Source organism: Eulemur rufifrons, chromosome 17, assembly GCF_041146395.1.
Source record: "Eulemur rufifrons isolate Redbay chromosome 17, OSU_ERuf_1, whole genome shotgun sequence".
NCBI lineage: Eukaryota > Metazoa > Chordata > Mammalia > Primates > Lemuridae > Eulemur > Eulemur rufifrons.
In genome coordinates, this window is record NC_090999.1 from 92,005,628 (window position 1) to 92,019,118 (window position 13,491).

General features: G+C 34.8%; 1 protein-coding gene across 2 annotated transcripts in view; it reads left to right on the top strand.

Annotated features, from left to right (window-relative positions):
• Positions 1-13,256, top strand: part of PRRC1 (proline rich coiled-coil 1) — a 29,221-nt gene extending 15,965 nt beyond the window's left edge. For both annotated transcript variants that reach the window (XM_069492805.1, XM_069492806.1), the window contains exons 7-9: positions 6,221-6,324; positions 9,925-10,027; positions 12,093-13,256. In XM_069492805.1, coding sequence (XP_069348906.1) covers positions 6,221-6,324; positions 9,925-10,027; positions 12,093-12,302 — 417 coding nt within the window. In that variant the 3' untranslated portion in view covers positions 12,303-13,256. The remainder of the gene's footprint in view (positions 1-6,220; positions 6,325-9,924; positions 10,028-12,092) is intronic.
• The last annotated feature ends 235 nt before the right edge of the window (positions 13,257-13,491 follow it).

A 13,491-nucleotide genomic window follows, 5' to 3' on the forward strand; every position in this document is an offset into this window, starting at 1 on the left:
AAGAAATCTAAGATGGGTTTTGATTATTGTGCGAGGGAAGAAAACATATTCAGAGAGCACATAAAGAGAGTAGCCTTAAAAGACTTCCTACTCCAGTGTTGACATTCAGATCAATTACTGAAATGACAATATCCTTTGATCCCATAAACCATATTATGACCATTAATAATACTTAAAATGTTAAAGTTTCCTGGAATTCTGCCCTCTCTTTCATATTTTTTTTTTTTTTTTGGCTCTCTATTGTATTGTTACCAACATACAATCATGCAGGAACAGATGAACAGTTCATTTGCATACAAACATCTCTCCCACCTTAAAAAACAAACACAAACTAAAGGAAACCCCACCAAATTCTTTGACCTCACTTCCTTTATCACTTACTACCTTATTTTTCTTCCTTTTGCAGCAAAACTCCAAAGAGTTGCCAACACTCTTCCGAATTCTTCTCTTCAGGTTCTCTTAAACCCACCCTAGGCAGGCTGTCCCCCCCCTCCACTGAGTGTGCTCTGCATCTTACTTCACTTACTCACTTTGGGCTTTTCCTCCTTCACTGATAGCTCACTGCTTCCGCGCTTTCTTTTTTTTTTTTTTTTTTTTTTTTTTGAGACAGAGTCTCGCTTTGTTGCCCGGGCTAGAGTGAGTGCCGTGGCATCAGTCTAGCTCACAGCAACCTCAAACTCCTGGGCTTAAGCGATCCTACCGCCTCAGCCTCCCGAGTAGCTGGGACTACAGGCATGTGCCACCATGCCCGGCTAATTTTTTCTATATATATTTTAGTTGTCCATATAATTTCTTTCTATTTTTAGTAGAGACGGGGTATCGCTCTTGCTCAGTTCTTGCTCGAACTCCTGACCTGGAGGCATCCACCCGCCTCGGCCTCCCAGAGTGCTAGGATTACAGGCGTGAGCCACCGCGCCCGGCCCTTCCGCGCTTTCTTTGCTGGTTTCTCCTCCTCTCTCCAGCCTCCTAATGGTCACCTTCTCTTCTCACCTTCTTTTTCCATTTGCTCCCTAAGTAGTCTCATACCATCCATGGCTTAAATACCATCTCTGCTGACAGTTCCGAATTTATATCCCTACCCGAGACTTCTTGTAAACTCCTGATTTATATAAAAGTTGTCTGTTTGACAACTTTACTTGAGTATCTGAAACTTAATATGTCTAGAACAGAACTGCTTTTCTTTCCTCCAAACCTGTCCCCACCCCCAGTCTTCTCCATCTTAATTCATAGCAGTTCTATCCTTCTGTTTTCTTAGGTGAGGAAACTTGGAATCATCCTTAACTTCTCTCATTATCTACTTCTAATCCATCAAAAAACCTTTGCAAGACAGTTCTCATTTTCCACTGTAGTTCCGTTCCATAAGGTTGCTGCAGACAGTGAACTGGTGAATACTGAACCATTGCTCCCAGGGCCGATACAGGGTTAGGTCCCTGTGGGCCTCTGGTCAAAACGTTTTCCCAGTCTGTCAGTGTGTAACTGTGTTTTATGTCTGTTTCTGTTTAATTACATCTTTACCCACACATTTTTGATTCATTAGTGTTGAACTGTCATAGCCACACGGCACAGTAACAGCAAATAGCTCATATTGGAATGGAGCTTATTTTCTGCCTATGGCACGGCATGGTCTTGTGCTCAGGAACACTACACGGCACTGCAGCACTACGCTTGGGCATCATTTCAGACAGCAAAATCATTGAGAACAAGCACAAAAATGCAAAAAAGTGGCACTAAATAGACCTCAGAAAGGATGCTTGTGTACATCATGCTGGCTGAACAAAGGCAGAGCACTCCCTTGTTCCCTTAGCTGGGGATGTGTGCATCAGGCAACTCACATTTCTCATAGCTCTGCGCCGGTCTAATTTTGAAGTTACAAATAAATTTTAGCAAGTAGTCAAAGTCACAGTTATGGAATCCACAGATAATGAGGGTCAACTGTATTTACGTTTAAGGAGAAAGGCATGCATTCTCATATATGACGTTCTGTTATTTTATTTAAAGGAGCTTATGGTAGTTTGCATTTATTGAGAGCATCCTTTGAGCCAAGCAGATAAACACTTTACTTGTATTCACTCATTGAATACTTGTAAAACATAAGAATGAGGTAATTGGCATTGGCATGGCATATTTTATTGGGGGAAAAGTCTATTGCATTGGTTATAATTAATTACTAAACATAAACCCACGTTAACACTAGGTCTTTTTTTAAGAGGTGGGTCTTGCTCTGTTACCCAGGCTAGAGCACAGTGACATATTCATATCTCACTACAGCCTCGAACTCCTGGGCTTGAGGGATCTTCCTGCCTCAGTCTCCTGAATAGCTAGAACTATAGTCACATGCCACCACTCCTGGCTCTAATTTTTTTTTTTTTAGAGATGGGGTCTCACTATGTTGTCCCCACTGGTCTTGAATTCCTGGTCTCAAGCCATCAGCCCACCTCAGCCTCCCAAGTCACTGGGATTATAGGTGTGAGTTACTGCGCCCAACAGCTCTAGTTTATTTTTAATTCTGCTAGATAGTGTTGCATAAGTTTGAGGTGTTTTTTAAGTTATATTTAGTGCTTTATTTAAATAGAATATGAAACTCTTTTATGTACATTCTCTAAAACCACTTTTCTGAACTGGGGGCTGTTAGGCAACAGTTAAGCTATATCTAAATGTAGTATATTATTTAATCTGAATCAAATTACCCATTTCCTGCCTTTTCACTTTTCATAGTGGTCTATTCTTAAATGGAACAATGCCACCAAAAGCACGTGCACTTTGGAATATTTCTACTATGGTGGGTTTCCCTTGGATTTGAGTCACAGTGTACTTGTCCAGTAAAGCTTTCTATGGTGGTAGGGTTTTGGTCTTTATAAAATATAGCAAAGCTAACTGATAGGGGTTGAGATCAGTATAATCTTAAAAACAAGTATAGTAAATAGGTAAAATAAATACATAAAAAGAATAATTGTGCAATAAACCAGTTACACATAAGATAAATCATAAGCATTTATATGGGTGATTTAGACTAGAACAAGTTATATACCTAGATGGAGGTTGGACTTTCAAGATTTCAAGAGTGTTTGGAAATTGGAAGAAGCTTATAGATCTGGGAAGGAAGACTTCAAGATTTAGTTTCAGAGGGTAACGTGAAGAAAATCCTAGGATAGAAATAGATTATTGGACAAAGAAAATGGCAAGTACATTTCGTTGAAATTAGAGACTAAAAAGCAAGGGCATTTTTTGTAAATTGTGAAACATATAAATGTGATATAGAGGTTTATAATGGTGTATTACCTTTTAAAGGGGTGGCAAAGGAATTTATTTAATTTTCTAATAAAGGTTATTTAAATCTGAAGGGTTAGAACTTGAAATTGTTATATTAGGCTATTAGAGTTTATGGCTTTAGGTTTCAAGGTAAAATTCTGAGCAAAGATGGTGAAGACTCTGGCAGTTAGAGCAGCAGTTCATTGATGCTGAGGTTTCAGTTATTCAGAAACATGATGACCAAGTCCTGAAGTGTGAGTCTGTCATTGGGAACATGAGGAAAGGGGACAAGTGTGTAACATGTTTAAGAAGATGGTGTTTATATTAATTATGAAGAGAAGGGAAAAGTTTATAAAAATTTTAGCAGTACAAATGAAAATGAATTTTTATAATTGACTGCGTGGTGAGTTTACTTTTTCATTATGGTTTTTAAAACATGGGCCTTATTTTGTTACATTAGATGTGATTACACAGAAGGTATTTAAAATCAGTTGGTATTGAACTTGAAAGGCTGATGGGGATTTTTTCTTCAAGGAAAACCTTACTTGATGGATATTATTGGTAGTTCAATTTATCTTGTTATTTTTATTAGTATTTGACAAATTTATTTTTGCCATTGGGTTTTGCCCTTTTACATATGGGTTCTTTTGCCACAATTTTTAATATAAGCTCAAAACTAATATTCATTGAAACCTTACATAGAATGATTTGTAAATTTGTCAGCTTTTCATTTTTTTTCAGAAACAGTAGAGGGAGCTAATGAGAAGGAAAATAAAGTAGAATCTTGGAATAAAAAATTTAGCCCTTTTTTCCCCCCCACCAGATTTTATTTGCAGTGAATGGCTTTTCTGAACTAAACTTAAATTGTCTTTTAAATATATGAAATTATTTAAGGAAATAAATCAGTTCAGCCAGAATTAAAGTTAGGAAGCTTCTGAAACTTCTTTCATACCAAGTATTAATTTTATTGAAAAGTTGTAGTTATGACCACTGTTATCCAGCTTATTTTCAGCAAAAATAATATCTATAAACACTTATGAAGATGTATAAAACGCTAATTATTCATCTTAACCAAGTTGCTATTAGAGTACAGTATAAGCTCTGAGGGCCTTTATGTATTGTACTTCAGTTCTTAAATGATTGTTTCTATATGGCCTCTAATCTGCCTAATTCTTAATCTCCTACATTGATAAAAAATAAAAATCCATTCTCAGAACATTGGTAGGAACTATATTAATGTGTCTGTGTTTGTAACTGCAAAAGAGGCCACATTTAATTAATGCGGTAGTCAGGAGAAGAGAGGCCAGATATAACCACCTCTGTATTTTCTGTTGGATTCCGTAAACAGAGAAGAATTAAACTTGTTTACCTGGGTCATTGTCCCGTCTCTTGCCAGTCCTAGTTCATTTTAGTTAAATATTTCATGAATCCTATAAGTATAAAGCCCTGTACTATAGGATAGTAAAAAATGAACGAACTTAGTCTCTGTTCCCTGGAAACATAAAATCTAGGAATATTTTATGGGAGTGCATAGCTAAGATATCACCGTCAGAGACTTTAAGGCTGAATCTTTAAACATCCCACTAATCTCCTAATAGTTACTGAATTAACATTTATTTAAGCTTTTTCAAAATCAAAATTTAGCCATAGCTACCTCCTGGGAGGAGTGATTTGGGCAAATTTATAATATCTAGTATAAAGAACTAAGTTCTTATCTGTTGTAGTTCCTTCAAAATCAACAGCTGCCTCTTCATTTCAGTATTATTCGATTTGGCGATGCTATATTTACACTATTTGTATTCTTAACATTGACCACGTCGGCTTTCAGAGCCTTTATTTTTTCCTTTGTTCAGTTTTTCATGTAGTACGTTCTTATTGAACACCTATTAGATTGAACACTGTGCTAGGCACTAGAAATAGAAGAGTGAGCAAAAATATACAGAGCCGTGATGTTGTTGTAGTTTACATCATCATCATTCATCCTTCATCCTGACAGCTAGTGTCCTAAATTGTCTCACCCACTCTTGTTACAGCTGTCACTTTCTCTCCTTTATATCAGTTGTCTGAAATAAATTGTTTTCTCTAGAAGTGTCCTAGCCTTCTTAATTTTCATTTAAATAATCATTGACCAGTTAATCTCATATGTTCTGTTGAGTTCTCCTGTCCTTAATAAAAATAGGTGTATTTTATCCATAGCTAGTTTTGTTCAAAAATAGAAAGATTTTTTTATCTTGGCTTTTGAATACATGTTCATCATATCATTCATGATCACTGTTTATGAAATGATTCAGATAAAAGTAATAAACAGCAACCTTGTCCTTACTAATCCAGCTTTTACTTTTCTATTATAAGATATATATTTAATTCATGATTTTGATTTATCTGTACAGTGTTCTCAGCCCCTCAGTTTTGTTTCATAAATGGAATAAATTATAATAAATTGAATAAGCTTTGGTATAATGTATACATTTGCAGCTTTTTGTTTTAAATGACTGGCCATTTTGGTACATGTATATTTAAAGGGAATCAAAACAAAGAGAAAAACGTTTAATATTGATATGATTGCCTTCCCAAATTCAAGAATCAACTAAAAAATTACTAGGACTGATAAAAGATTTTTATTCAGTAAGATGGCCTCTTGCCAGATCAACATTATAAAATACATAGTTTTCTTGCATTAGTAATAACCAATTAGAAAATGTAATACAAAAGTAGTTCATTTTACAATAGCAACCAACATAATAATGCATATGGGAATAATTTAGAAGGTGTACCCCAAATTGTTAATACTGAGGAATCATGATTGTACTGTGTCATTTTTTACTCTGTATACTTTTATATTGTTTGAACATTTAAAGTGAGTATATAAGTGTGTATAAATGTATGCATGTATTACCTGTATAATCATAAATTAGTATGTTTAATGTTAAATAATTTGAAATGGTTTCTAACCTCCACTGTTACTGTTTAGGGTGCCCAGGAACGGATAGATAGCTTGCGTAGAATTGGAGTGATCCATGAAAAACAGACAGCTGTGTCTGTAGAAAACTTCATTGCAGAATTGCTGCCTGACAAGTAAGAAGTTTATTGTGCTTCTCTTAGAATCAAAATACAGTTAGGTCTGAGGATTCACACTGAACCTAGCAAAATGTGTCACCTGTTTTAGAACCAAAGAGAAAATGTATGTTCTGATGCTGGCCGTATCACTTAACTAGCTATGTTTCTGCATAGCTTAGCTGACATTTCTATCCTTGTTTCTCTCTTTTAATTATAAATTGGAGATAATAATGCCTGTTCTCTAAGATTGTGCTATTAATCACTTAATATAATAGCACTAAATATGATACAATGGTTTATTGGCTTGGATGTAATTGACCATGCATAGGAAACACAATCATTGACAATTATTCAAAACACTAGAAGGTATGAGCAAGAAGGCAAGCACTGTTTCTCACGTATTTAGTTTAGAAAAGCCTCCAGACAGCATAATTCATCATTGTTTTTTTGAAGGCTTTATATTTTTAATAGATAACTTTTTTAGGGAAAAATTTTTTATATGCTGAATTGATTTATATTAAAATAACTTTGTTGAAATGTACTCTCTTTTGTAATTGCATTGTGGTTGTGTTGTTGTTTTTCTTTTTTTCTTTTTTGTTTGTTTATTCAGTATTGTATAACAATGTGCCTCACACTTTGTGGCTATAATTTGCAAAGTATCTTCCAATTTTAAAGGCATATTATAGGCTAGCTGGGAAGAGAAGATGTATAGATACATACGGTACGCAGATGAATAGGTTTAAATGATGGTATAAAAAGTTATATAATTTTTTGCAACAGAAAATGTATAAAGCTTCAATGGAGGTAACTCAGTGTGGAGATAGTGTCAGATGAAATTCATGAATGATTAGGGCTTGAATTGGATTTTGAAGAGGAGATAAAACTTGGATAAGTGGAACAAAGTAAGTGGGACATTCTGGGTAGAGGAAAGATTTGAAGGCATTATAATTAAAATGTATTCTGGGGTCAGTGATTGTATCAGTTTGGCTGAAGGTTCGTTGGATAAGTGGTGTGGGAAAAGATTGTGAAGAGCTCTGGATTCTAGATTGAGAAATTTGAACTTTCTGTGTAAGCAGTAAGAAACCATCCAGTGATTATTATTTCATTTTTTTCTATTAACCTTTTACTATGTAATAGTTACCGTAGTGATAACAATATGCCTTTTTGATGTATTATATTACAATAAAAATTATGACTTGTGATAACACTAGATCCCCTTTTAATACTATTCATCCCTTGTATACTTTTGTAGTATTGTTTTCAAGTATCTTAATTCTGCATATATTTTAAACTCCTAAGACATTAATAATATTGTTCTTTGCAGTCAATCTTGTTTGCCCCCTGAATTCTTGCCCGAATTTTGTTTTTCTGTCTGGGATCTTTTCCTTTTGCCTAAGGTGCTTTGATACTACATTATAATGCAGAGCTGGTCGCTATGACTTCTCTTCAGCTTTTGTCTGTCTGAAAGTGCTTCAATTCACCTTTTTTTGCTGGATTAGAAGTCTAGGTTGGCAGTTCTTTTCTTTCAGCACTTTTAAAAAGTCACTGAATTGTTTTCTGGCTCCCATCACTTTAGAAGTTAGCTGTCTGTGTTGTTGTTTCTGTGAAGATAGTATATTGTTTTCTCTGGCTGCTTTTAGCATTTTCTCCGTCATTTTATTTTTGCAGTTTTACTGTGCTATGACTACATTTGCTTGTTTTGTTTGCTGTTTATAATTAATTTTTACAGATTCACTGAACTTCTTGATTCTGTGGATTAATGTCTTTCATCAGTTTTGGAAAATTCTTAGAATTGTATCTTCAAAACTTGCTTCTGGCCCATTGTCTTTCCCTTTTCTATGTATAGGACCCTGATTTCGTGCTTGTTCGCCTTTTGGAAGTCTTACATTTCCCGCCTTGTCAGTCTCCCACCCCGCTCTTCTTCAGTCTGGACATCCTCTACTCACCTGTCTTCAGGTTCACTAATCCTGCCTTCTGTTACGTCTACCCTGCTGTTAAACCCAAATATTGAATTCTTACCATTTTTTATATTGGTTCAGTTTATCTATTGAATCTCTGTATCTTTTCATCTATTTGGACTATTTTTATTTCTCTTTTCTTGAATATATGAGTTGTAGCTATTTTAAAATCCTCATCTACTAATTCTTGTATCTGAGTTGTTTGTAGGTCTGCTTTAGTTTCCTTTTTCTTTTGGGTTTAAATATATGGTGCTGTCTCTCTGAATGCCTAGTAATACTTGAAATCCATTGTTTATTTAAAAAAAATAACTCTAGAGTTTTCAGGTTATCTCGAGAAGGTTCACTTTCTTCTAATAAACACAGTTGTAGGGGTGTGAGGAAGAGGGTAGTGTAGTATACTTTGGTCACAGTCTGGGCTGAGTCAAGCCTCGGTTGGAGTTCTCATGTGTATTCACTGGCAATATAGAAGAAACTCTCCTGATATTTTTAGTGACTCTGTTTTTTAGGATGTCCATGCCTGACAGCTTGGTTAGTATGTTATTTACCATAGATATTATTGTATACAAATCAAGCAAAAGAATGCAAAATAAAACTTAGCTAAACTTGACTTTCTGGAGACTTCACAAATACATTATCTTGACTGAGAAAGAAAGTTGCCATGATAAAATATGAAATATTGATTAGTATACCAAACAAAATAAATGTCATTTAGGGTTTTTAATTTGAAACACAGTTTAAGGATATGAATACTACAGACATTACAAACTGCCATTTTAGTATTCAGCAAAGTTATGTTACTATGTGTTTTACTTGGTTTCTTTTAATATGTAAACTAAGTCTCCTAATCCATTTTATATTTCATTGCATTTTGTTAGATTTACATATTTTTAAAATTAGAGTCATTGAACATTTTTCTGTGCCATAGCCTCTTATTGGTTAAATTTATGATTTAAGGGTGTTGGTTCATGATTTTGGTTAGCTAAAATTCTGGGGGCACTACAGTTGCCTTTGCTTAAGTCAATTTTAAAATGTATGACTTTTTATAATCTGTAAGTGTCTTTAAATAGAAGAAAGTTTCCTTGATTTCATGAGGTTCTTTTCAAAGAATGGCTCGTTATAAACATCTCAGAAATTGTGATTAGAAGGATTTATTAGTAATGAGGAGAGTATTTGTTGTTCTTATTTCCTCTGAATGAGATTATTTTTTAATTTGCTAGTAACTTTGTTAGTTGGCTACCTATTAATGATAGAGTTGGCAACATAAAATTTTAGCAATTGACATTTGAAAAATATTATTGATTATGGGCTATTTGCATGTTCAAATGAGGGTAAATTTATCTTTTGTTTATTTGCCTACCCCTACTTCTGTTAGTCTCCCCCATCTTAGCAAGAAGCGAAACTTTCCATAATAAGTAATTTTAAATTATTTTTTGTTTGTTGTTGTTCCCCATTCTTTTTTTCCCCTTAGAATTAAGCCGATTGAGTAATTTTATCTGTTGTTTTTATGGATTGTCCTCTTGAGAATGGGTTAGAAAAAGGTTTCCTTTTTGAAACATCTAATGTTTTATCTGAATAATAGTACCTGTTTTTTTCTTTTTGTCAAGTCACTATAACATTTATTTAGCATATAAATAATTTAAAACTCATAATTCCATTATAGATGGTTTGACATTGGTTGTTTGGTGGTTGAAGATCCTGTCCATGGCATCCATCTAGAAACATTCACACAAGCCACACCAGTGCCTCTGGAATTTGTACAGCAGGTTGGTTTTCTTCTTTGCATTTTCATTATGCTTCGGAGAAACTTGCAATGTTGTTTTCAAAATAAAAATTGATGTTAGATTTTTTGTTAGAAACATGTTCTAGATTTTGCTTCTGTCTTTTCTTAGTGTATTTCTTTGCTTTTTAATTTCCTGGCTCTTCCATATCTTTTAGTCCCTTCCTACTTTTGTTTTCTAACGGCCTTTGAAAGGTAATACAGTACATGGTTAATCATTATTTTCTTTATTTTTTTCTTTGTTTTTATGATTATGTTCTCTACTTTGAGATCAGAAAAAGATTTACCTCTTCTGCTTGTTTTATGTCCACCTTTCATTTACTGTCTTCTTTATCTCACATTTTATTTCCTCTATTATCTCAATTTCCCTTTTCTTTGATCTTCCTCTTTAGTTCATCTTTAGGAACAAGTCAATATTAGAAACCTTAGGTGACAGGCACATGTCTAGGTTTGTTTACTGAAAAATGGACTTAATAGTATACCTATCCACATAATTTCCAGAAGAATGTAAGCATAAATGATAATTCTTATTCCTGTATAGTTTTATATAAGCTTTGTCTAATTCTTTCATGAACAAAATGGTGTGTATATCTATGTATTTACATCGGAGGCCAGACATGATGGTTCATGCCTGTAATCCCAGCACTTTGGGAGACTGAGGCAAGAGGATCACTTGAGGCCAGGAGTTTGAGTCCAGCCTGGGTAACATAGCAAGACTCCATCTCTACAAAGAATTTTTTAACAATATTAGGTGTGGTGGCATGCATTTGTAGTCCTAGCTACTCGAGAAGCTGAAGTGGGAGGATTGCTTGCGCCCAGGAGTTGGAGGCTACAGTGAGCTATGATCACACCACTGCACTGCAGCTTGGACAAGACCCTGTCTTTAAAAAAAAAAAAAAAAAAAGCATCACCTGGGAACTTGTTAAAAATTCAGACTCTCAGGCCCTAAACCCAGACTATTGAATCAGGGTCTACATTTTGCAGAATCTTCAGGGGGTTTGTATGTATGTCGCACTCTTGAGAAGCACAATTTAAGAGTCTCGTGCTGTACTGACTGAGCCAGCCAGGCGACCGCGAGAAGCACAGTTTAGTAGTGTTTCTGAGGACCTCCATAATTTATTTCCTGTTTCTCTTCTTTGAAACATAGTGACATACTGATGGTGTAGCATACATTTTGGAAGAGAATACTTAGAGCAGGGTTTCCCACATGCTGGGCTGCTTGCGTCAGGTTTACTCAGAAGCTACTTTATATAATACTGTACTGTTCCTCTTGCAACAACAAAAAAGTTCCCAGGTGATTGTAATACACCTCACATTGGGAATCACTGTACAGATCCATGGTGCATATGGATATACTCCTCTGACTACACCTACCACCCTAAACCAGAAAAGCCACGTCATTCGTAGATATCAAGGAATGAGTTTATTCTTCCCTCCTTCTTGTGTAGGTGAATACATGATTTGAGTGGGAACAGATATAGGTTGGGTCAAGTATGAATGATGTAACAATGGTTTATACTTTCCCGGACTGGATATTATTTGATTATTTGATATTTATTGACATGTTAATCACATTTCCAGCCATACTTTCTACAAATTAATTGAGAACTCTTTCCTGAATGGGCTGAAGCCTTAATACGCAGTTTCCCTCTCTCTGGTTGGAATTTTATTACTATGAAAAGATAACTTTAGCACTGATTTTAGCACTAATCTTCTTACTAACCTGAAGTGACAGTTAATATAGAATTAGAACTTAAGCCCTCTGACTCCTAACTCTGTTACTAGATGGAGTCATTAGATTTAAGACTTGGATTATACAACAAAATGAGGTTAGTGGGGCTATTTTAAACAAAGTAGATGTGTGCAATATTATTTAGATTCTTTTGTAGCTTTGTAACTTCATACAGTTGGCAGCCTAGCTGTGTTTCTCAGGGTGTGTCATAATCTATATTAAAAGTAATCTGAGAGAGTTTGAAATGCCACTTACAGCTAGTTCCAGTGAGTTTATTTTTTATGTATTAAAAGTAATGATCTATTTCATTTTTCTATAGGCTCAAAGTCTCACTCCCCAGGACTACAATCTGAGGTGGTCAGGGCTTTCGGTGACAGTGGGCGAAGTCCTGGAAAAGAGTTTACTGAATGTCAGCCGGACTGATTGGCACGTGGCCTTCACTGGCATGTCTCGTCGCCAGATGATCTACAGTGCAGCCAAGGCCGTGGCAGGCATGTACAAACAGCGCCTGCCGCCCAGGACCGTGTGACGGCGGACGTTATCGGGGACACTGAGACTTCCTTTCACTTTTAGCTTGATGTTAAATAAGAAGTTGTACCTTCTTAATTGAATAGCTTCAATGAATCCAGCAATTTTTATAATTTTCCTATAGGCTGCAATTTTTCTTTTTTTAGAAAGGCATGATGTCATTCCAGTAGATGAAGAGAAACAATCCTTTTTATAATCGTATTATTTCAAATATCATAGTTCTCAAAAAAGAAAATATAAAATACATTTATGGCACAATTTAACATACTAAATTTATAAGGTGGCAATTCGTGTGTAGAGACATTTAACTTAATGATATGTTCCTGATTATTTTGTTTTTTAAAGAAGACCTAGTTAAAGAATATGTTTATTGGGTATTCTTTAAATGCATTATTTCTTTTTGCTTAATCTCTGTTAGTCTTTGAAGCTTTTGTACGTGCACGTGACCTCAGGTGTAACGCCGAGCAGTCTGCTCATAGGGAGATGCTGCACATTTCTATGCATGTTTTAACAGAATGGGCCAAATTAACAGATTGATCATTGTCTTTTTTGGTCATCGTATACAAAGATAGTCTGGAAAATTACAGTTTGTTCTTTTTTTAAAATGATTTTTGACATTTCACAGATTTGTACTATGAACATTGGGGTAATATGGTTTGTTTTTTCATTGCTAGATGACAACAAAGGGGCAAATGATTCAAGTATATTTTAAATCAGAAGTATTGTGTTATTTTTGTATAATGCTGTTCACTGCTTCCAAGAATAAACTCTGACAGCAGCCATTGTTTCTGCTTCTATTCAAATTCTCCAAACTGTGGTAGAGAAATTTCTGAGAGGGCGTGACTTTGTTGCTTGTGGGACGGTATATTCCTTACTTTCATTACAGTTGCTTCTTACTTAGTTTGCCTTAACCATGGCTTTTGTAACTTTGTGCCCTTCTGCCTTTACTTTTTATGGATGTTTTCCAAGAAACTATTTTATATTCAGTCTATGTAGTCTGTTATGTTTGTATTTAGTGAAAGCTTTTTTCCCTTCAAATAATATATTTTACCATTTTTGGATTTATATAAATCAAACTTAAATAAGTGTTTTTTCCTTTTACTGTTGAGCTTTATATATGCAAGTTCAGGTAAATTTTTGAAAATAGTTTCTTATATAAATGTAATTTAATTTTTATTTACTCTTCTATA